General features: G+C 40.3%; 1 protein-coding gene across 3 annotated transcripts in view; it reads right to left on the minus strand.

Moving 5' to 3' along the window:
* Positions 1–26,028, minus strand: part of SETD3 (SET domain containing 3, actin N3(tau)-histidine methyltransferase) — a 64,505-nt gene that overhangs the window by 36,790 nt on the left and 1,687 nt on the right. For all 3 annotated transcript variants that reach the window (XM_069858811.1, XM_069858809.1, XM_069858810.1), the window contains exon 2: positions 2,305–2,414. In XM_069858811.1, coding sequence (XP_069714912.1) covers positions 2,305–2,407 — 103 coding nt within the window. In that variant the 5' untranslated portion in view covers positions 2,408–2,414. The remainder of the gene's footprint in view (positions 1–2,304; positions 2,415–26,028) is intronic.

Genomic DNA, 26,028 nt, shown 5'->3' on the forward strand with positions numbered 1-26,028 from the left:
TTTGAAAAATCTTTGCATTGAATAAAACATGGATGCTTGACAAAAAGATCAGCTGACACATCAGTCCTTAAGAGGAAGGGAGCCCACGAGGGCTGGGCGCTCTTCAAAAAGGAAATCCTAGCAGGTCAGAAGCAAGATGTCCCCATGTGCCAGGAAAGTAGCCGTTGGGGAAAAAAAACAGGTTGGTCAAGTAGGGAGAACTTGAAGGACATCAAAATGAAGAGGAATGTCTATGAACTTCGGAAGAAGGGCCAGCCATCTTGGATGGAGTACAGGGAGGAAGTAAGATCATTCAGAGGAAAAATCAGGAGGGCTAAAGCCCAACTAGAACTCAGATTGGCCAAGTCTGTGAAAGATAACAAAAAATCCTTCTATAAATACATTAACAATAAAAGGAGGACCAGGGAGAATATTCAGTCCCTACTGGATGCAAATGGAACAACTGTGACAAAAGATGAGGACAAGGCTGAGGTACCTAATGCCTTCTTTGCCTCAGTCTTTAACAGTAAGGAAAGTTGTTCCCTGTGTGTACACACCCAGGAGTCAGAGTAACAGAACAGAGACTTGCTTGTCCAGCTAAACATCCACAAGTCCATGGGGCCAGATTGGATCCACCCAAGAGTATTGAAGGAGCCGGCGGATGTGCTTGCCAAGCCCCTTTCCATCATCTTCCAACAGTCCTGGAAGACTGGGGAAGTCCCACTGGACTGGAGGCTGGCTGATGTTGTGTCCATCTACAAGAAGGGTCAGAGGGTGGATTCAGGGAACTACAGGCCTGTCAGTCTGACCTCAGTGCCAGGAAAGTCATGGAACAGGTGATCTTGAGTGCTATCATACAGCACATGCAAGAGAACTGGGTGATCAGGCCCAGTCAACATGGGTTCATGAAAGGCAGGTCTTGCCAAACTAACCTGATTGCTTTCTATGACAAAGTGAATCGCCTACTGGACAAGGGAAAGGCTGTGGATGTATCTTCTTGGACTTCAGTAAAGCCTTTGACACAGTTTCTCACAGCATTCTGCTTAGGAAACTGTCAGCCTCTGGACTGGACAGGTAAATGCTCTCCTGGGTGGAAAACTGGTTGGATGGCCGGGCCCAGAGAGTGGTGGGAAATGGCATTAAATCTAGCTGGAGGCCAGTTATAAGTGGGGTTCCCCAGGGCTCAGTGCTGGGTCCAGCCCTGTTCAATGTCATTATCAATTACCTGGATGAAGGCATCGAGTGCACCCTTAGCAAGTTTGCGGATGACACTAAGCTGGGTGGAAGCGTTGATCTGCTGGAGGTTAGGGTGGCTCTGCAAAGGGATCTGAACAGGCTGGACCGCTGGGCTGAGTCCAATGGCATGAGGTTTAACAAGGCCAAATGCCGGGTCCTGCACTTGGGGCACAACAACCCTATGCAGTGCTACAGACTAGGAGAAGTCTGGCTAGAAAGCTGCCTGGAGGAGAGGGACCTGGGGGTGTTGGTTGACAGCCGACTGAGTATGAGCCAGCAGTGTGCCCAGGTGGCCAAGAAGGCCAATGGCATCTTGGCTTGTATCAGAAATGGTGTGACCAGCAGGTCTAGGGAGGTTATTCTCCCTCTGTACTCGGCACTGGTGAGACCGCTCCTTGAATCCTGTGTTCAGTTCTGGGCCCCTCACCACAAGAAGGATGTTGAGGCTCTGGAGCGAGTCCAGAGAAGAGCAACAAAGCTGGGGAAGGGGCTGGAGAACAGGCCTTATGAGGAACAGCTGAGAGAACTGGGGTTGTTCAGCCTTGAGAAGAGGAGGCTGAGGGGAGACCTCATTGCTCTCTACAACTACCTGAAAGGAGATTGTAGAAACGGGGGGAGCTGGCCTCTTACTCCAAGTAACAGGTGACAGGACAAAAGGGAATGGCCTCAAGCTCCACCAGGGAAGGTTCAGGCTTGACATCAGGAAAAAATTTCTTCACAGAAAGGGTCATTGGGCACTGGCAGAGGCTGCCCAGGGATGTGGTTGAGCCACCATCCCTGGAGGTGTTTTAAAAGACAGGTGGATGAGGTGCTGAGGGGCGTGGTTTAGTGTTTGATAGGAATGTTTGGACTCGATGATCCTGTGGGTCTTTTCCAACCTAGTGACTCTATGATTGCTGCTAGGATTGATATATAGTAATGGATATATAGATACTGTGAGATACATAATGTTCGGCCTTAAGCAGGCTGAAGTAATAAGCTTGACAACTTACAGAAAATTAATGGAATTCACTGGTATCAACAAAGGAACATTTTTTAGTTGTCTGCACACCATCCCTTTTTCCAGAAAGGCATAAAATCAAAACTTACTTTGCAGTAACTCACTAATTAGATTCAACATTTCCTTTGGAGATACTGTCGCTGTGGCTCCTGTTCCCGACTTCTGAGTTTTTACTCTGCTCTTCTTCCCCATCTTCTAACTAAAACAGATTAAGAAGCACACTGTCACCAATTACTAAGAAACAAAATATAATAATGATGAATGGACAAGATCTTATTAGTCATTTAAAAAAAGAAAAGAGAGAGAACAAAGAGTCGATTCTAGCACATGTATGCATACAAGTATTATTTGCATGGCCTGAATGTAAGGCAACCATACAGTGCAGTCTGAAGCAATATTTCATGTAGTTGCACATTAATTACCTCAGGATAATTAGAAACCAGAAATCTTAGGGAAGGAGGAAAGGAGGGAACAAAAATCATTCAGATCACTTGAAAATTCATTAGTTTTGAACCAGTGTTATCCAAAGTTAACCAAAGTATCTATGCTACATAGAACCAGGTTATTTTACCTCATCAGCTGCATTAGTATTTATGACTGCACCAAAATAGTAATTCAAAATTAACAGAAACTAAGTATTACATTTCAAACCAAAATCAAAATATCATATGTATAACTTTGCAGCAGCTTCTTGTGGTTCAAGACAACTAGTTAAGGAAAACTTATTTTCAGTTACCACAATAAATGGAACATCATCCTAGCTTGTTTTCTAATATTCAGAGCCTTATTCTCTTAGAGGACTTAAATCACACATCTACTGGAAGGGTAATGTAGCAAGGCATGAAATATCCAGAGAATTTCTCACATGTGCTGGGAGCATTTTTTGATGCTAGTGCTGAATAGGCTTCTATGGGAGCGGCTGCACAGGATCTAGTACTCACGAATAAAGAAGAATCTCTCATGAATATGGACGGCTAATATCAGCCTTGGATGCAGTAATTGTGAAATGGTTGCACAATATCTTGAGTAAAGGAAGGAAGGATGGAAGGAAGGAAAGAAGCAGCCTAAAGACTGTGGACTCAGAACAGTAGAGATGGGGCTTGCTCAGGGAATGGTAACCAATATGCCCTGGGAAGCTACAGAAGAGCCCAAGACAGTCATCTTTCTGAACTCTCTTCTCAGAGCACAAAAGCAAGGCTTCCCAAGATGCAAGAAAATCAGCAGGAGGCCAGCTGACTGTACATGGGATTCCTCACTGACTAAGCTCAAACTAAACAGAAACATAAGTTAAGTGGAAGTGGGCATAGGCAACCAGAGGAGAATGTAGATGCACTGTTTGGGCAAGCAGAGACTGAATTTGGGAGGCCGAAGTCGTCTGGAGTTGCTATTGCAGACGAATGTGAAAGGCAAGAGGAAACACTTCTACAGGTATACAATCAGCAAATAACAGATGGAGGGAAGTGTAATTCAGCTACTAAATCATCAAGCAACCTAGTGATGAAAGGCATAGAAAAAGTTGAAGTAGCCAGCACCTTGGGCATGTTCTTTACCAGCAAGCTCTGCTTTCAGGCTTCCCAGATTTCTGTGTCTAGTAGTAAAGCTTGAGGGAGAGGAACTATCAAGTTAAAAGACAATTTAGGTAAGCTGGTCCTACACAAGTACAGAGGACCAGACAGGAGGTATCCATTCAAGGTATTGAGAAAGCTAGTTGGTGTCACTGGAAGGTTGCCAGCTAGCATCTTGCAAAGTCACATTGATTTCCTATGAATGGAAACAGGTAACAAACAAACAAAACCCAACAGAAAGACAAGGTGGAAGCAGGAGAAGGTAGAGGATCCAGAGGGAACTATCTGGAGAAAACTAGATAGTCATCTGTTTCACCTCATTTACTGTACAAAACAGAGTGAGTCCCAAAGAGAAGCTATTTCCAGACATGATAGACATAAATGTGACTGGGATCAGACTGACTTCTAAAGGCAAACCCGGTACAACCAGCCTGACTGCCTTCTAAAGAATTAAGTGGCTCTGAGGATCGAGGAGAATTGGTGATTGCCAGTTGCTTTGATGAAAGCAAGGCTTTTAATGCTACCTTCCACAGCATCCTAGTTGTCAAGGATCTCCTAGTTGTCTCCTAGGAGACACAGACCAAATAGGTGGAAAACAAAGTGGACAAAAAATTCCTTGGACCATGAGGTTCAAAGAGTTCTGGGGAATAATTTTAAGTCTAACTGACAACTGGTTAGAGGCAGTTGGTGGTCAATACTGTGGTCAATACTGGACAATATCGTAATCAGATATGGATGCTAGGACAGCAAGCATCCTCAGCAAATTTACATATAACAAAATGGGAAAAGCAGTCAACATGTTGCAGGGCAGGGCCACCATTCAGATGGACCTCAACAAACTGGAGGAAGCGGCCAACAGGAACTACGTAAAGTTAAACAAAGCATCCTGTATTTGTGAAGGAAAAACCCTATACAACATTACAGCTGCAAACTGGACAGGCAGTAGCTCTGCAGAAAAGATTTGGAGACTCTAGCAGACAACAAATTGACAGCAATGCACCCTTAAAGCAATGAAAACTAAACATAGTTTAAGCTGCATAAGCAAGAGCATAAATAGCAGGTCAAGGCAGGCGATCAGTCCCTTCTTGGTGCTGGTGAGGCCACATCTAGAATTCTGTACAGTTTTGGGCCATGCAGCATCGTAGGTACTGGCAAACAGGAGCACATCCAGAAGTAAGTCATTAAAACAGCAAAAGGGCTGACACGTGAGATGAGAGATGCAATGAGGAAGCTGGGTTTGTCCAGTTTGGAGAAAAAAAGGAGCTCACTAGAGCCTTCGCCTGTATAATAGGTATACAGTGGTTGTGGAGGCCAATTCTCTTGAGGTAAGCACAGCAAAAGGGCAACAGGCAACAGTCACGTGATGCTGCCAGGGAAATTCCAAATTGCTAAAAGGATGCTCCTCATCATATGGGTGGTCGAGCACTGGAACATCATGGAGATTTAACAACATCTCCAAGCAAGCTTGGGAATTTAAAAACTTGACTCAGCAAGGCCCTAACCAACCCAATTTAACTTTGAAGTCACAGCAGAAAATTGAGCCTCTCATCTCTGGAGGTCCCTTCCCATCTACATTTTCCTATGATTCTACATGTTATTGCAACTGACTTTTTTACCTCTGTATGGGCAACCTATATAGTCTATATAGCATATCATCTATGTCCAGTTGCTTTGTAGTGAGAGAGGAGTCAGACACATTCAGGTAACTCTGGACATCTGAAAGATTTCAGCTGCCTGAGTCAGATCACCTCAGCCTAAGCAGCTTTAAGTTATCACACACTCCACAGTAAAATAAAAAAAAGCTGAACATCACTGTACAGAGACAGCACTTCAGATTCCAAGTGTTCTGAACAGTCTGTATGTATAAAAGGGATCCTTTTATCCTTGGTCAGTGTAGCTAGCTTACCCAAAAATAAAATATTTCCTCTCATGTTCTATCAAAGTTTTATTGTTTGGCAGTTGCAACTAATACTGGAAAGTATCAACCAGCAGCTGAAAAGCTGCTTCTCCACACTGACCAAGGCAGAAACAATTGCAATCCAGATGTTAAGAAACTGTATAGGGCAGATCTTTCAAATACAAATGCTACACTTTAAAAAACTTCTAGTGGGAAAGGTACATAATCTGTCTGCTTTTGTTTTCCATGAAAATTAGAGAGAACAAGAAACTGCCAAGCCCAAGTCTTATTTTAAATAATAACTTTGAATTATCAGGAAGCAAGTTAATAAGTTAACTCTATTAACTAACTCAAAATTAAGGGAGCACAGAACTGACTGAAAAGACACAACCTCATAACAAAGGTGGGGGAAAAAAATCTAAAGCAAAACTACAAGGTGTTTTCAAAAAGGAAGGTTAACCAACCAAACTCTTTCATCTTCCGACACCAAACAGTGAAGGCACAAGACTATTCCCAAGTTCATGGCAAATGTGAAATCCTGGGGCTAACCTCCCCCACTCCTCAATTTTACCTCTCTCCAGCAGAGGCCCAAACAACACACCTGAGCTGCTCAATTTTATCAGTCTCCCTTGAACCACATAACACTTCCCTCATAAAGCTTCTAACGCTAAAAGCTCTAATGTGCGGGCTGGTAAGGCAAGATCCCACAAATTCAACGTAATCACACTGACTGCTCATACCCCCTGAAGTTTGTAAATGAACACTGGACATCCCCTTGAAAGGCACTGCTCTACCACATGGAATTACATTTGATATCAGATCTGAGAACATTTTTCAGCTCATATGAAGCAGGAAGTAATGCTCATTATGAGATCCATGTTGGATTTATAATACTTTAAACTGGAAATTAGATCAATATAAATGGCCAACCTGCCATAACACAGTAAGACAAAGCCACAGAAGAACAATACCAAGAAAAAAGAACTTAGAAAAGTTCATTTTCATGGTCTTCCCATTATACACTTTCCTTTTTTTTTTTTCTCTCTAGTAATGTTCTCATACCTGTAGAAGATAAATGGAGTTCTTGGTACAAGATCTCCCATTCATGAAGGCTTTAATTGCATATCACCCATTCACTTAAGCGTTCCCCTCTCCCATATGCCATCCTGTTACATCGGGGTTAGATCCTTCTGCTCTTAAAGGAAATGAAGTCAGACGGGTCTGTAATGGATCCAACAGCAGGTTTGGGGATGGAGTCCAAAATCTTCAGGGCAAGAACAATGCAGCTTTGTTTTGATTCATATAAATGTTTTCCTGCATTTACCCTAACTACAGTCCCCTGCATCTTCAGTATCATCAGAAAATTAAAGCACTCACAGTGTATTCCATGCTACAAGTTATAAATTATATTGACATATAGTTTATATCAATCAAGGTGCTCATAAGTATTAAGGTGAACAACAAATTATTTTGAAGGACTTTGCTTTCTTATTTCTAAGAGAAAAGTAATTTTATTGATCAATAAATCGAGGAAAAACAGTCTAAGTAAATATTCTGCATACACAAATACTAAAATACTGCAGGCTTCCCCCCCCCCGCTTTTTTCTGAAGTTGTATTTAAAGGAATGGTTAAATTCCTCTTGGAATATAAGCATCCATTGCTAGATTTTATAAGAAAAAAAAAACAGAGAGAACCATGCATGTATTATACAAGGAGACATGAAAAGCATCATCATACAATCGGAACAATGCATTCCGTATTCATACACCTTCGTGTATTGGTGTATCAGCACAACATTTTGAATTTTTCTACATGTTAGTAGTGAGAATCTATTTTAGCAGTGGAGGCATCGCCAAGAGTTATATCTAAAGATAAAGCTGATTTTAGAGTACGTGAACATCAGCTTCCCAAATGTGATGAAAAGAAAAACTTAACACTATTTGCATTACCGTTGCAGGTGAATGTTGGTTTAGATGCTGAAAAATAATCTCTAACTGAAATCTACTTGATGCAAGTAGGAAATTCAAGGCTAATACAAGATCTGTCACAGCTGCTATTGCTCAGATAACATGCAGCAAAGGTATCATAGGATAAACAAAGTTTGGAGAGCACAACTCAGACTGATGGCCCCATAATCAGAAATGCATTTTTTCAGTAGAAAGCTACCAATATATAAACACAAAATAAGCTTTGTAAGTATCTTCCCTCTGTCCTTTGATGCATGTATCCTGTCTAAACCATTGCTTCTTAGTCATCAGAATTTCTATAAAGAAAATATTTTGCATGCATGACTAAATCAGCAAGCCTATCTCACACAAAAAAGAAAAACCAGCAGACTGATATCTTGAGATATCTTGTTACAGAAGTATTTGCCTTTGAGGAATCAACTATCTTAATCAAAACTGTACTTTTTATCTACTTGCCAATCAGAAAAATAGATCCCCACTTCCTACATAACTCATCTGCACTCACTGCTCAGTTTTATGTAACTGATTCAGCTATGTAAAAAGTAATGCATTCGACACGCATTGTTTAGTAAAAGCCGTAATCTGAAAGGAATTGCTGCTATGCATGGTTGTCCAGAAAACGTATTTTAAATACCAATCTAGTAGAGCAGCCTTGTATTAAAAATACCCACATAATATAATTTATACAGTATATAACATATAATATAAAAATCGACTTGATCTATTTCAGAGATCAAAATCTTTGAAAACTACACACAACATATAATCAGGTTTCACTTTTGGCAAAAGAACAGTTCAGTTGAGCAACACCCTCTGCCATATTTAACCAATAAATCATGTGTAATATTGATAACATGAGACTCAATATGGAGAAATTAAGTGAGACTACACTTTTGTAATTAAAATTAATTAAAATTACATTAATTAAAATTACATTAATTAAAAGTTACAGTTCATTAAACATATTTTGGAGTTAGATTTCAATTCTACAGAAACCCCTGAAATTCTGAAAATATTTGTAACTTCAGAATAAACAGTATTTTTTAAGCTGAAATAAAATTTCAGATATGAAGTATCTTTTATTTGCAAATGACTGAAACTATTGCTTATAAAGAAAAGTATGAGCCTGCTTCTAAACACAGCAGAGAAAGGACAGGGTGTTTGCCAGTACATGCATGACAACAGAAGCAGCAATATAAGATATAGCTGCATGAATGTGGAGAAAAACAAACCAAAAAAAACCCTGCAGGACTGAGATGAACTGCAGAGTTCATAAATATTTGAAGCAGCAGCAACACATATTTCAGTGGAAAAGTGGTTTGAGCTTTTTTTTTTTTTCCTTTCAAGTTTGCTTTTCTGGTTGTCTTCTAGTGAATAGGTTAAGTATTGTGCCATGTTTCCTTTCAAATGAACGTTGTTGAAAATTCCTGAAAGCATTCTGCAAATAGAGCGTACACTGACAGCAATGATGAATAAGCTCGGTTACACCCAACACAGCCGCATTTCCAAATATAGTGTATCAGCTGGCTTGGCAAAAAGAAGCATGCCAAAACTGGCAGGGAGGGGTGTAAGTGATCCATCTCCCCCCTCTAATACTGCTATCAAAAAGCAGTTGTGTTGTGGCAGACTTTGAACTTCTTTCTGTATCATAAACAAATAATAGTTTAATGAGCTGCAAAATATGCCTCCCCTTGACTTACAGCTTTAGAAAGTGAACACATGCACCTAGGAGCTTTAGAAGGTAACTATAAGAAGCTTGCACAAAAATCCCAAAAGAAGTACTAAAGAATTGCTTCTAAATGTGAGTGTGTTTGGGGGTTTTTTTGTGAGAAAATCCATAGAATCATAGAATGGGTTGGCTTAGAAGGGACCATGAAGGTTATATAGTCGAAACTCCCTGCACTGAGCAGGGACATCCTCAACTAGATCAGGTTGCTCAGAACCCTGTCCAATGTGACCTTGAATGTTTCCAGGGATGGGGCATCTACCATGTCTCTGGGCAACCTGTTCCAGTGTTTCACCCCACTCTCGGAGAGAAAAAAAAAAAAAAAAAAAAGTCTTCCTAATATCTAATCTAAACCTCTCATGCTTTTCCTGTGCTGAGGGCTCCAGAGCTGGATGCAGGATTACAGGTGCAATCTCAGCAGAGCAGAGGGGCAGAACGACCTCCCCCGACCCACTGGCCACTGCTCAAATATTTTATTTAAGAAAGCTATTGCGCGTGGTATTAGAGAATTTCATCACATCACAGGACCACATTTCCATATGTAAGCAATACCAAGCTTGAATGATAAAATATGGATTTTTTTCCAAACAGTGCTTCATGACAAAAAAGAATCCATTTAATCATTAATAACCTCCCCTAACTTTTCACATCACGTAACCACCAAGAAATTCACTGCAGTACCACACAGAGCTGCAGTTAAGTTTAACAGAAAACAAATCCATAAGGAACTGTGGAGATACTTACTTCTTACTCAGTGGGTCAAAATACAAGCTTGCAACGTTTGTTACTGCACCATGAAAATGACAATTGTGCTGAGTAAACACCATATTTTTTAAGTATTTAACTCTCCCATTTTTAAAAAAAATTATCCTACATGATATAGAATATATGACACATGATTTCTTCTGGACATGCATCTCCCTTTCTTCTACACACCTTTTCCAACGGTCCCAGAATGCCAGTCCTGCTCTCAGCTACCCTCCTCAGGTCTTCTGGGACTCCAAATTGCTTTTGGTTCCCTCCCACATGACTCTACTAACAGGCGACATCTCCTTTTGCACATTTTGATATATCTGCACGCATTGCACAAAAGCATCATCACAGATGTTGATTGACTAACAGACAGGTCAAGCAGATAAAACTGTTCTCAATACAGCTTTTCCTCTAAGCAAGCAGACTGAACTTATGTTTGAGTTCTTCCACTGCAAATTTGATTGAAAACATCCAACAAGTTGATGAGTGAAGCAGGAAGAACTGACCAGCAGACAGAACTGACACGATCTCAATAACCCTCATTTGTTTCAGCTATAACGCTTTACTTTACAGACTAGTAAACTAGCTACTCAAAAATCTCCTGTGCTTTTACAAGAACTAATCTAGGAATTCCCACAGCAAGAGTTCTCCATTCAAGTTTATCTTTGCTTCAAAGGCTCAATATTTCCAATGCAGTATCTTAACACCATACCTTCTTTAATTCAGATCCTTGTGGATGCTAATTATATTATGTTCTCATTACATAATAGCTCCCACCCCACGCATCCCCTTGGCATCTTCAAGCACAGAAGGTGAGAGCTGTATATCTAGCATCAGTATTAGAAGGACAGATACAGGTCGACAAGAGCAGACAAGGAGAAGACAAGGGAATTCAAGCCATGCAGAGAGCACAGAAAGGAGAGTATAGTAGGTGGTTGTGGGATATGTTCCTTGGCTGCATCAAGAAGGAGGACAGATGAGTAGGATGTACACAAACAAGGCTTGCAATTTTTTTTTTCCCAGTTTGATTGCCTCGACTAAGTTATTTCCCTCTCTACTCGAGGGAAGCATATCATCTCTTGTATCAGCATATGTTGAGCAGCCTGGGTCTTAAGGGACAAGCTTAATGCTTACAGGCAAATGTCAGGAGTTCTCCAGTTTGTATGTAGGAGAACACTTTTACACTTGATACAACCACGTTTACAGGAAATGTGATCTTTTGCTTCCACTGATGAAGTTTGGTTTTTTCCTCCTAAACCTGAACCTTATGACTGTGGGTAAAAAGATAAATACGTTTTACAGCAAACAGAAAGCATGAAATCAAGACCTGTAAGAACAGTGTGGGTGGAGGAAGAGATCTGTGATCTTTAAGGAAAATTCAGCTTATACATTTACAATGAACACTATGTTTGCTTGTGAAAACCACCTACATCATGTCACTTAGAAAGCACATTAACACTCTCATCTCTTCTAAGGTATTTATCTAGATGTTTCCACTAAATAAATGACTAATTACTTACTTATTCGATCCCTTCACCCCCCCAGCTCTCAATCTCTCACCTAACTACACTTTACCCCTCCTCATCTTGCTATTAATTCTCCTCTCCCACTATTGCCCTTTCCTTTTTCTTCCATTTCTTAATTTCTTTGATAAACTTGCCCCAAAAGCTCTGCTAAATACAGTGCCTTTGCAGTTCACTGCACATACTTTTTCTCCAGCATGTTTCTCTTCTTATCTATGTAAGTTGTAAGCTCTTTTCAAAGTGGGGCTGTCTGTGATTACAGTGCTTGTAGCAAGGCAGCCTTTTTTTAAAGAGTCTCTAACACTGACAATGCTGACAAAAATAACCTACAGAAAATACTAATAAAATTAATGATAGAAAAATCCATACTCTCTCCACTTAGGATTGCATTCCACTCAAAATACAATGTAATTTTATGTTTCCCCAGAACTCCCTTAGTCATAATGCACACTATTTCCTTCTTTAAGAACTAGCTTTGATACGCTTGCTCCTTGTGGCAAGATCCTGTAGTTAGAAACAGGTCAGCGCACAGCACAGCAAATACAGAGCATCCTCAGTGGTTCTGCTCTCCCAAAACTTGTATCCCTCAAATGAAATTCCTTCCTGATAGCTAATAAACTGTAAATTCTCTCCTATATAGAAGATAAGAATAGTCACACTTAGATTTTTCATATGATCTTCAAGTCAAGAATGTCATCTCTAGCAGCAGTCCACAGATCTAGGCATGCAGATTCTGCAGGAAGAGGGAGATCCTGGTGCATGCTGCAGTTTTCTTCCAGTTCCGTCTTATGAGATTCTGCTTACCATTCCTCCCTCCTTTTCTAGTGTCTGCTCCCCAAATTCAAGATGCCAGTAAGTCGCAAGGCTTCTTCCTCAGTCTTCCTGACAAAAATACACTTACCACATCCTCTAGTACCTTCCCTCGTCTAAAGAATAGCACTGAGCACCATCCACCATCTCCTGGAGATGGAGTGAGAACAGAAGTTGCTCTGCTGTCTCTCCTTAAGGTTTACAGTTTCCGTCCTCATCTTAGTCTTCCTTATTTCTCCTCTCCTCCACCCCAATTTTTACCAGAGGAAAAGTAACAGTGACAGCAATCAAGAGCAGGTACTCAGAGAGCTACCGGAAAAGCACAACAGAGGGGGTTTTCTCCAATATTTTCATCCAGCTTCTTGCAGTACATCCTGCAGCGTAGTAAGTTTCCCTTCATCATTAGGTTGTGAAGTTCCCCAGGCCAGCTCTTCCTGCTTCATACAGCATTTCAGTTTTATTTTCCTTTCTAAGACCTGAATTAAACATACAACCCATTTGAAGCAGGACCCAGGACCCCACAAATTTCTTCTTTCTGGTAGAGGAAATAAGAAGTGATGAGAACAACCTATTTAAACAAGAACAATGTTCCTGAGATAAGCATTCCGTGAGCCTCAAGTCTTTTGTTTTCTTTCCCACACCTTTTCTCTTTGTTCACAACCTGTTAACAGATGGATTTTATCCCATCCACAAGGTAGGTACCTTTTACCTCTAACTCTACTCCCTGAGCTACTTGCTTTTCCCAAACATCTGTTTTCTTAAAGAAATCTACTACGCCAGTGGTCATAAGGTCTACTGTTCCTTAAATAAGAATAGGATCACAACAAAAGTACAAACACCTAAAATTAACTGATTAAATTATTAAAACTCTGAATCAGCAAAAGCAAGCAGAGAAAAAAAAGACCAATACTGAAAATATCTCAATTTCCACTAATGAAAAGAACCTACTGGCAAAAAAATTATTAGAAATATATACCTATATTCTTAGTGCTTCCCAAAGAATGCCATATTTCTCTTCCTGAAGGATGGGTTTTAGTAAAGTTACAATATATGCATTTGTCACTACTTAAAAAACAGTTAGCATCAACTAAATACATCAAAAAACATTGTGAGAGAACATTTTTGCTTTTGTACTTATACAAACAACCCCCTCAACACATACAAGAAACTTTGTCTACATAAAGAATGAGATAAGTTGCTGTTAAGAGCTACCCAACCCTCCCGCACTCACATCAGAAAACGTTCCCAAACTCTAAAATCATAATACAAAAATGTCAATACTGTCCCAAATCTGTTAGCCAGCATGTCATAGCTATGCAAGACTTAAGAGTGAGACAGTGACTTTGCTTTATTATCCTGTACACATACATCAGGAAATAACATACTACACAAGGTTTCATATCAAATGTCCTCAGAATCATAAGGTTGGAAAAAACCTTTGAGATCAAGTCCAACCATACCTGTCTACTACTAAATCATATACCCAAGCACCTCATCTACCTGCCTTTTAAACACCTCCAGGGATGGTGACTCAACCATCTCCCTAGGCTGCCTGTTCCAGTGCTTGATAACCCTCTCTGTGAAGAAATTTTTCTTAATGTCCAATCTAAACTTCCCCTGATGCAGCTTGAGGTCATTCCCTCTTGTCCTATCACCTCCAACTTGGGAGAGGAGACCGACACTCACCTCTCTACAGCCTTCTTTTAAGTAGTTGTAGAGAGTGATAAGGCCTTCCCCCCGACCTTCTCTTCTCCAGGCTAAACGACCCCAGTTCCTCAGCCGTTCTTCGTAAGACTTGCTCTCCAGCCTCTTCACCAGCTTTGTCACTCTTCTCTGGACACGCTCCAGGGCCTTAAAGTCTTCCTTATAGTGAGGGGCTCAGAACTGAACACAGTATTTGAGATGCAGCCTCAGCAGTGCTGAGTACAAGGGCAGAATCCCTGCCCTGGTCCTGCTGGCCACATCGTTTCTGATACAAGCCAAGATACTATTGGCTTTCTTGGCCACCTGGGCACACTGCTGGCTCACGTTCAGTCAGCTATCAACAAACACCCCCAGGTCTTTCTCTGCCAGGCAGTTTTCCAGCCACTCTTCCCCAGGCCTGTAGCGCTGCACAGGGGTTTTTTGTGTCCCAAGTGCAGGATTCTGTACTTGGCCTTGTTAAACCTCATCCAATTGGCCTCGGCCCAACGATCCAGCCCGTTCAGATCTCCCTTTAGAGCCTCCCGACTCTCCAGCAGATCAACACTTCCTCCCAGTTTAGTATCATCCACAAACTTCCTAAGGGTGCATTCAATCCCCTCATCCAAGTCATTGATAAAGATATTGAACATATGCTAAGTCATGAACTGGTAACTACGTGCTATCTTTGTCTGTACCTGAACAGTTTTGTGACCAAAAAATCTCAGAAATTTCCAAAATAGCTCCTGTGATGGCTTAACACAACCTGTTCTACCTCCCACTGCAATGTACTAACAACGCTCAAAATTTCAGACAATGAATTCTTGAACCACACTGGCATACTCATGGTGTACTCACTTCACAGGGTAAATACAGGACTCACTAAAACTACTTTATGTAAACCTTAATATTGACAATGACCTCTTATCACCATCTCCGGGATGTTTTTCCTTAAAGTAAGACAACAGTAAGAAAATTAGTCATTGCTGATGACTACAAAGGCATGAGTGAGAGTTAAAATTCAGCAATATCATACTAACGCAGGTACAACAAAATAATGAAGCATTCATTACATTGCCACAAAGTGAACAGCCAGGAACAGAAGTTCAGTCCCCATTCAAGATAATTTATATGCTTTGAAATTTTGACAGAGCCTTGGATGCAATTAAAAACTTTAGGATAATAGTATTTAAGCAGACATCATTTCAACAGGAATTTTTTTTAACCCAAAATGTGCATTTCACATGGGTCAATCAAAACTGCAAGTGCTTCTTAGTTACCATGAATCACATTAACAACACAAAAAAAACCTCTTTAAAAAGTTGGAAAAACTTCTTCTATCAAGAAATTAGTCCATTCCTCCATGCGTTACTAAAGTAAAAGTATGTAACATCAGATACATATTTTGGAGGCAAATTCTCTAGGATGCACAGAAAAGACTGGATGCATATTGGATATATAATATCATATATTATTGCATCTGCTTCATATAACAGCCAGAGCAGAAGAAACTGAGTTTGGGTGAACAGCAAAAAAAAAAAACTACTGGGTGTCACTGCATAGATTTTTAAGTCCTTTTTTAATTGCATTATAGTCATTGTTATAAATAATACAAAACTAGGCAGTAACATATATTCCAATTAACTGGACTATCTCCAAGAAAAAGATTTAAAGCTGAATATACTTAATGCCAAGGACTACTGTTTAATTGCAATAATAATTCCACCTAAGTGGAATGCCCTCAAGCAACCTCATAGCTACTGGGCCCACAATCATTTCTATTCACTAAAAAATTCTATCAGTTCTGTTTACTTTTTGTCTCAATCCCTTTGCTTACCCTCTGCTTTCTACACATATTGCAACTCCAATATGATTTACTATTGCCTGCTAGGCTGCTCCTTTCCTATCAGATAATGATGTAGGACCATCACACTGACAACCCACATCTCCCATCACAGACAGGCAACATGCTATAAAAGCGCTCATCAGTTTCTGGGCCCTTTTAATGTAACTAATGCACAGGTCAAAGTTTCTCATCCAAAATGCTAGATGATACAGATGTAACTGTACATCAGATACACCAGGTCCCTTTCATTCAAAAGGTCTTCTGACCTACACAGTGCTTGCAATGCTGACATGAAGAGACAAACCACATCTTTGCAAATACCTCTAACAAAAAGGAGGAAAGACAGACAGCATCCACAGCACAGAACAAGTTTCTACAAGCTTTAAGACCTGTTCTATGCTACATGGCTCCATATGCAATTCTTGCCCTCAAAATGAGTTTCGTTATGCATTCATGCCTTGTAACAACTTAAATTGGCTCAGTGTTTTGATACCAATGCTGGAACCAAAAAAGGATGCTTAAGGACCTGTATTTGGACATTGAATTGACACTACCCAGTGTGCACCATTAAATTGTGCTCGAAGTTATAAATATCTCAATTGAGCTAGTTTTGTGTTGTTTCCTGGAATACCCTGTCCTTACAGAAGAGTATCTAAGCAATTTTAAAATAACTGCTGTACTTTTCTCTAGCTAAGAGTGAAGCACAGCTGTTCCATCAAGCTTCTGCCTGCAGCAGAGTAACTCCCTAAACATGTGCTCAGAGACTTGTATTGCTGGCACTTTCCCATGACGAGCAGTGCTCAGGATCACTATCAGACCACAAACAGCAACACACACCTAAGCAGTACAGATGTGTCCATTCAATGCCTAATCAATGCCAGGGACTTCCAGGCTGTGGCCAGGAACTGCAGTACAAACTCCTGTGAACAAGGAAAAGATACCGGTATGAAGAATGGCAGCAATTATTTTCACACCTTCTCTTAACCTTTCTATGACATGTGGGAATACCTACATCAGGTAATGCACTTGCTAGTAAATTATATACTGCACCTTGTACAATTCTGAAAGACAGCACACAACTCATTTTGAATAAGGATTGAGTGCATGGTAATAAGGAGGAAAAATGAAATTTGGAATAGTACTCCAGCTGCATGAGAGCACACTGTGCTTTTTCACACCCAGATAGTACACCTGCCTGCTTTCCTGCTCTGGGTGTGTAATGATACCAGTTAGTTCTATCTATAAAAAAACCCTACATCACTGGTTATTCTTGGAAATAATGAATCAGCATTACTATCACTCATGCCATACCTACTCATGCAAAGTTTGAGGAAAACTGAGCTCTTCATTATATGGTAAGGTAGTGTAATGGTTGCAAACGTATAAGTTGTAGCAGTGCGCAGATTAACTGAAATGCAAGCGATAAACACAGCACATCCAGAGTTTTTCTTCATAGCTCAAAGAAATAACTTTGGCAATAAGACTATTACAGATATGTCCCACAGCAGCTGCTAATGATTAGGGGCTTTTTTGCTGGGCAGCCCTCACTGAAGAGTTCACAGCCCTCAAAACCAGCTGAGACTACACTTCAAGATACTGTAATTTTAGTGTCCTTGAAAGCACCCATAGCAGACCACGCAATTGGCATTTCTAAATCCCAAAATAATGCTATTTTGACAGTTCAGAAAGGAACTTCTGACAACATCTAAGTGCTATGTATATTGTAAAAAAAAAATAAAAAAAAAATTAAGAAGCTGCTTCTATGAATGCCTGATAAGTGATGTAAATGAGGGCTGAGTAATAGTTGGAAAGCCTTCCAAATCCACCTGGCTTAAGCCTACTCCCCATCTAGTGGTTAAAATGGTGACTATTCTAGAAGTGGTGAGTAGAGGTTAGGTACAATACTGGCAGTTTTCTGATCTTTTTATTCTAGGCTTTGGCAGTGAAGGAGCAGGTTTTCTCCAAGCTCCTTTTTATCTTCCGGCATTCACAGTTGGCAGCTTGAGCTCTTAAGAGTCTCCTCCATGTTTACTCAAACTACTGACACTGCTGTGGTTTGAAATCAGAAAGCTTTTAACACAAGCATTTACTGGGCTGTTGAGTACAAGAAAGATGAAGCAATAAAACGTATTACCCTGAGTTTTCAAACGTTTGATAAAATAATAACTAAAATGTATACAGACCACAGGGCACTGTAAACTGCCATCAGCTTCTCAGGAATTTTAATCCTCACAATTCAGAATAACTATGGTAGAACTGCTTGGTAACATTTATTTTATATATTAGCAGGTGTCAAAACAGAGCAAAGCAGAAATATTTTGAACTCTCCACTCCCAGAACACGTGCAGGATGAACAACGCCCTCTTCTCTATTTTAAGGGAGAATGATTGAACAGAATCTTTTTACAAGAGATCTGCCTTAAGTACACTAATGCACTGTTAGCACGACTACTGAAAATCAGTTTTTCTGCCCTACCTTATTTGCATGCAAACCACTAGCCATGTCATTGACTTATCTGCATAACCTTAAGGCAGGCCATGCATCAAAGCCAAGAGCAGGGCTGACCAGACCCTAAAAGTGATATTCTGAAGTGTTCAGATAAGGAGCAGTAACTATTTATACAGTGCCCCTATAAACTCCAGGTATCTCTTGGCTCTGACTGCTTCCAACTGAGATTTCAGTGTTGTAACTACCTGCACTACTATTTTCCTAGGGCTATCTCATTCCTGCATAGCCACCATCAATAATCCACTTGTCTCAGATTCCAGTTGTTTGGACTTCCAACAGTCTCAGGCCTCTGGAGATCCAGCACCTTTCAATCTCCTCTTGGACCTGAGCGGTTTCCTGTGCCACAGCAGGGAGGCACAGCTCAAGGAGCAGCTTTAAGGCCAGTTGCCACAGCTAAAGACCCACATCCTCCGGGAATACTGCCATGGGTTCTTCTGCAGTAATGGACCATAAACTGGACCACGGTAATCACCAAGCCACATCTGAAACACTTGCAAAACGAAATTTATACTCATCAGCCCAGGATGAAAATTTGTCCCTATGTAATATAAGCTCAAGAACAAGAGAAAAAGCAGTGGCATCACTCCTCACGAGAGTGGCTGGTACTATTCACATCCTGCTTCCCAGATCTTGTAGCTGAGTTTCCTGCTTCCACAAATTGAACCACTATCTACTAGTTTGGCAAATTTCTAGATAAAGAGATGACTTCCACTCTGACCAATCTTTCCTTATGGAACACAAAGAACAGGACTGAATACAAACCCCATGACTTATCACAGAGAAGCTGCTTCTGACGTCTTGCTGCAGGTGATATTGGTAAACATCTCTTCACCAAAGAAAAATGCATTCTGGGAGCAGCAGTACCTCCCAGAACTAGACTGCTCATGTCCTGTGCCTCAGGGCCAACCTGTCGCATATTGTCAGGCCAGAAGTCTGCAGAAATGCGCTCGAACCAACTTTTTGTTATTAACCTGACCTGGCATTTCTGAGAGTTTTCTAGAAAGGATAAATTTCTATCCTTACAGAAGGTAAAGCATTCCTCAAAGTTGCACAGAATTTTGCTTTCTTTCAGTGCATCAGTAAAATCGCAGTAAATCAAATTCAAGCTGCATCACTACCCTAGCTTCCCATCTTCAAAGAAGACATACACTGTACCTTTAAGACTATGACCTCCATTTACTAGAGTCCGCAAAGTTTTTGGCTGTTTTATTCTACGAAACTCTGCAATTCATCTCCAAATCACTTGCACAGACACCACAAAATAAAGGAAGCAGTTATCGCATTTGGCTATTGTTTCACATTTTAGTCTTCTAAATGCCTAAACTCAAAGAAAGTGCAACAGGACAGTTTTCTAATACTCAGGCATCAATTCAAAGATCTAATACACAACAGAAACAGGCTGTACAAGCCAGGCATCCTACAGTGACAGAATGAAACACCAACATCATCTGTCATTGTGTTGAAAGCAGGGACTCTGTTTTTTAATAGAGCATTAAGAAATGCAAAAATTGTAATTTCACGAACCCTTGTGGAGCTCACTATTATTCCCAAGCATCAGCTGGGAACAAAGTGAGAAATAACTGCGTGAATGCTGACTTTTACAAAAAAAGGAGCAGAGAACAGATATGAATCTGAAACTGACAATCACAAGAAAAACCAAGTCATTTTCTGCAACTTTAAACTTTGCAATTATTTCAGCATCTTCACTCTACCAGCACACAAAGCCTCTCAAATTGGCCTGACAACACCCATTCTACTTCTTTCTGACTGACAGAATCAGGTGCAGCATACTCAGATGCACAACAGATGCATCTCTATTTTAAAGAGTTAATATATTAATATACTATCAATGCAACTCTGCTTAGCAAAGTGGAAGATTAAACATTGCTGATCATCCAAAGCAGACCGCTATTTCCTCTTCTACACCAGCTATACCTTGTTACTCTCTGCAAGGCTAAAAATACTATTCCAGCACGCAAAATTCCTTGAGGAAAGAAATTCACCCATAACAGCTCAGTTTCCTGCTGAGACTCACTTTATTTGGAGAAGGTAGCTTCCAAAGAAAAATTACCCAGTTGTGAGACCACAGATACGCATATGACAGCCTCCCAACATTAAGACATACCAGGAATACCCAGACCCAGGCAGTGCTACTCTCCACACTGAGCAGTAGTAGCTATAAAAGTCCTGCTAGCTTACAGAGGCTAGCAATGGAGTAGCAAATAAAAACTGTTGAAATGCATTAATTTTATCAAGTTCATGAATCCTACTTTGAAAAGTCAAGTTTTTAAATGTAAAAAAGGTAAAAACTGGACAAATGGTCACAGGCTTTTAGATACACATCAGCAGATATTTCTCAGTAATACGTTCAACAGAAAACAACCTATGCAGACCTGTTAAACAAAGGTTTTTGTATCAAAGGTTCAACTGCTAGAACTTAATAAATTAACCCTTAAATAAGTGCAGGACAACAGCAGTGACTGGAAATTCTGAACATTTTATCACTGGTTTTGAAAAAACAAGAAGCCCAACTTTGTGAATATTGATATCAATCTCCATTCCACCAACAGTCAATGGAAGAGCATACTTGCAACAATTCCTTACATCCCAGTGAAAGTCTGAAAAAGTAATTTTAAATAAGAAAAGGTGCTATCAAAGCAGTAAAACAGAATCATTTTGGCAAACACTGAAATGCTGCCTATACAGGTATTAAAAATGTAACAAGATCATCCCTATGCCTAAACACACTGTCACCTTTAAGTGAAAGTTTTAAAAAATGAAAAAAACGTTGTATTTATAAAAAAATGCAGCATCAAATGCTCCAGCAAATCCTATATAGCTTCTCCAAACCAGAGATTTGAAGAGGTTAACTTGGTATTTGCTAACTTGGGGACCTCTTTTGGTTTCACAAAATACGTCCTAGCAGCCTACTAGTTTTAACTCTTTCAGCAGCATACAATTGAAAGCTGAAGAATCGAAAGCCAGCCATTCCCCTACCACTCTATCATTTTTAAGATTTGTAAAGAGGTGAGACTCTCAGTGATCACTTTGTCCAAGTTCAGGAGTGGTCCATCCTTATGTGTAGGATGTTAAGTGCAGGTGGCAGAAGGCTTGCATGAATGAACAAGACACTCCTGACAAAACTCAAAGAAATAGAAGGGTTAGGTGACCCAGGAGGAAGTGAGACACTGAGCATGTGGGGATGGGGTCAGGAAAGCCAAAGCCCATCTGGAGTTGAATCTGGCAAGGGACAGGAAGTACAAGACAGCAAGAATGGCTTCTAGAGGTGCATCAGCAGCTATGGAAGATAAGACTAGGCAAGATGCGAGCCTGCTGCTGAATGGGGCAGGGAACCTGGTGAAAAACACCACAGGAAACAAAAGACTTTGGTACTTAAAGTACTTCGCTGAGAAGACCTGTCTTGACGAATCCTAGGCCCTGAGACCTGGTGTAAGGAAGACTTACCCTCAGTGAAAGAAGAAACATTTAAACAAATTAAGAAAAAAAAAATCTTACAGAATTTCACATTAGAAGGGAATGCTGGAGGTCAACTTGTCCAACCCTCCTGCTCAGGTAGGACCACCCAGAACCAAGTCGCCCAGGACCATGTCCAGATGGCTTTTGAATATCTCAAAGAATGGACACTCAGTCACCAGCCAGTGCTCAGTCACCTTCACAGTAAAAAAAAGTGTTTCCTGATGTTCAGAGTGAACATCTAACATTTCAGTTTGTGCCCAGTGCTTCTTGTTGTATCACTGAGCACCAATGAAAAAAGCCTGATTCTGCCTTCTTTGCACCATCCCTTCAGGTAATTATACACACTGAGAAGATCCCAATGAGCCTTCTTTTCTCCAGGCTGAACAGTCCCAGCTGTCTCAGGCTTTCTTCATATGAGGGAAATCCCTAAATTGTCTTACTGGCTTCTCCACTAGACTCCCTCCAAGTAATTCTGTCTCTCATACTGAGGAGCTCAGAACTGGACACACTACTCCAGGTGTGGCCTCACTAGTACTGAGTGGAGGGAAGCTGTTGAAGTAAGTAGACTTGGAAGTCACCAACAAACATACAAAGGGCAAGGTGATTGGGAACAGTCAACATGGATTTACAAAGGGGAAGTAATGCTTGACCAACCTTGTAACCTTGACAGGAGACCAGTGGATGCTGTTCCTTCTCTACATTAGTAAGGCTTGGATACTGCCTACCCTACACTATCACATCCCCATGGACAAAGCTGATCAAGTACCAGCTACCTAAGTGAGGTGGACAGAAAACTGGCTGCACCGCTGAATTCAAAAGATTGTGATGAACAGCACAAAGTCCAGCTGGAGGCCAGTCACAGTGGTGTAACCCAAGGATTAATATAGGGACTGACATGGTTTACCATCTTCACTGATGACCTGGACAATGACACTGAGTATGCATACAAATTCATAAATTGTATAATTGCAGAGACTAGGACACTGTTCACTTAAATCACCTAGATACAAGTCTGCAAAACTGGATCTTTCAGAAGTCCTTGTCAGAAACATTTCAATACAAAAGTTCTTAAACCCAAAAGCTCCTTCTCTCAGTACTTGAAATTACAACATGGCTACATCTGTAGACTTCGTCATCAAGTAAGGATAAACAAATGCCTCCAAGAACGGCCACAAAGACAACTGACCCAAACGCCCAAGAAGGCCTGGAAGGGACAGTAAACAGCCTGCACCTCAAGCTTGGTGGTCACCACCCCCCCCCTGCAAAGTAACTCATTACCTTATATTATGATCAGTACGGGCACACTTAGCAAGATGCAACATATGAGAAATACTGGACCATTAAACCAGGTTCCATGGAAGCAGAAACCCACATGACAACACTTTTTCCACTCCACTAAAACAATACTATGTGAAAACTTTGGACGCTAGTGTTATAAAGCATTAAAGACAGATTCTGCTATTTCTATTAACTATTCACTAAGAAATACAGACAGCATTTCAGCATTTGCAATGTAAGAGACTTAGTTTTATTGAGAGTTACATAATTTCATCACTGTATATCATACCCTAAAAATATACACAAATATATACAAAAAGTAAAACCTAAAAGTTGATCTGTGTGCAAAAGGCTAGCATCAGACTGCTAACACAAGAACCCCAGAGATGGATTCCCCTCCTTCCAGGGCAGGCTGCTCACACTCTTTAAAAAACAATAGAAAAGCAGCTTATTAGAACTGATATAGTTTAGTCCAGCTTCAGCTGCAGAGGTAATTTTGGCCTACATTAAAACACTGGCTGAAAAATATGGTGGTTCAAGCATGCTGAGGCACTTCAAGGACAGGTCAGCCAACTCCTTCAGAGATATTGGGAAGACAGCCAAGAATAAAACAAAACAGGAAGCAGACACTAATCTGTCACACCCTAATATTTAACAGTTTTTAACTCTGGGCTCAAAAAAATCCTTCCAAAAAGTAAAATAAATCTCAAATTAGAAGTTATATTCTGTTTTGATTCTTGACAGGATATTAGCAGAGAGTCTCAAAAACCTGAGTTTTGCTTATATCTGACTTATATATCACTTACACGTGGCCAGTTCCAGAGCATGTAAATACCTGTTTGCATGCACTCACTGGAGATACTGATCTGAAGCACAGACATTCACCTCTTGGCATGCTTCAACCCAGGCTAGAAATACAGGTGAAATCCTCCTGCAGATGACAGGTCCACTGCCCTAGCCTGGTAACAGACCCCAGATTGAAATGCAAGACTTCACAAGACAGGGATAGATGGTGCAACTGGAATAATCATTCAGTGGAAGAGATTCAGACAAGAGCCAATATAGGGCAGGAAAGCTAAAAATGGAAAAAAGGGAGCAAAGAACGCTATAGCAGAAGAAGGGCAAGAGTAAGAATGCAGAGCAGAGTTAAAATACTCTTGGGGACTGAACTTGCCTTTTAATTACTACAGCACAAGCCTTTTCAAAGTCTAGCTCCAAATGCACAAGGCTAAAGACAGACAACACTTACAAGGCATTTTTATGGTATGATGAAGAACTCGTAGTGTACTTTATTTACATTTGAGAAGTCCTTTCTCATATTTAACACTTAGCAGTCTTGGTTAAAACATTTTTAATAATCTAAACAAGGCCTAGGACACTGAAGTGTCTCTAATAAGTTAGCTGGCAAAGGATGGTCAGTGTTAAATAATCCTCTGTTTGCTATAAAAAGCTGCACCATCACAGGTTTTGCCAACATTAGCATAAGTCTAAAGCATCTGGACAAGAGGGAAGATTGAAGCACTGCTGCACACACTGCACATATCTACCTTGCAGAGAATAAACTTTAATAACCCCATTCTGGTTTTAGGTTAAGGAAAGAATGATGGTACATAAATATTACTGTGATACTGGGAAGAAGCCACTCTGCAGAACAACATCAAAAAAAGTTACTAAAATCAGTGAAATCCTTATTTGATGCACTTACAAAAAACCAACAACTCCAACAAACTTAGCTAATTATTGGGAAACAACTTCCAAAGATATTTAGTCTTATAAACAGAATCAAAGACAACACATCTTGACAATATTCTGACTTGGGGTACTCAAGATACTTCTAGATCTATTAGGAAAAAAAAAAAAAAGAAGCATGTCAGTTTGGCATTTATTCTACTCCCCTCCACCCTTCCCTTGCAGTTGAAACTAGTTAGATATTAAATAAAACACTGCCTCATAAATTAAATATAAACTTCTGGTAAGAAATTATTAATTTGAAGGTAACACAAAATGCTAAAGGGCAAATAAAAATAGCTACATCCAAGAACAAATCCTAAAGAAAAGTATTTATTTCGTCACTTTTATCAGCTTGCTAATGCTGAACTATTATATTAATAATTATAGGATTGTCCCCACATCCCTTCACTTTCTACTAAATCCTTCTTAGGCAGAAGGAGTGCTTCTTACCATCTGATCTTCCAGGGAAGATGGCTTACTAGCTGCCTCACGGGAAACAAATCTTTCTTAATGATTAATAATCCCCTTGCTCTGTTTCGAACCAGCTCAGAGAAATATTTGGCCAGAAAAGAAAGAATATTTACTCTTTAGAGAAAAGAAAGGATAAATGGACTGTTAAACTCTACCACTTTGCCAACCTACTTCTGTCATTTCATTTCTTTGCTTGATTTTTTACCTCCTCCTGAAGACTCCTACACACTTTTCCCCAAAAATTTCTTTTGAGCAGAATGAGAAAAGCCCTAATGCATGTTTCTAAATACGTTCTTCCTTTAGAAAATATTAACCTTGCTTTACAAAATATAACTCATAACTGAGAACAAAGCAAGTCATACTGATTTCAGCCATCAGCACAGAGCAAAAACCACACCGCAGGCCTCCCAAACCCCTTGCTGGTTAAATCATGGGCATCATGAAACACCCTTTAACAAGCACTCAACACTATGATATTATGGTAGCAAAGATACGAATCCCCTGAGATCTCCAACACCCTCAAACTGCCTCATTCTTTGAAACATCAACCACTAAAACATTCGTTTGCTGAAAATTACCC

Source organism: Phaenicophaeus curvirostris, chromosome 5 (genome assembly GCF_032191515.1).
Source record: "Phaenicophaeus curvirostris isolate KB17595 chromosome 5, BPBGC_Pcur_1.0, whole genome shotgun sequence".
In the NCBI taxonomy this organism is placed as follows: Eukaryota; Metazoa; Chordata; class Aves; order Cuculiformes; family Cuculidae; genus Phaenicophaeus; species Phaenicophaeus curvirostris.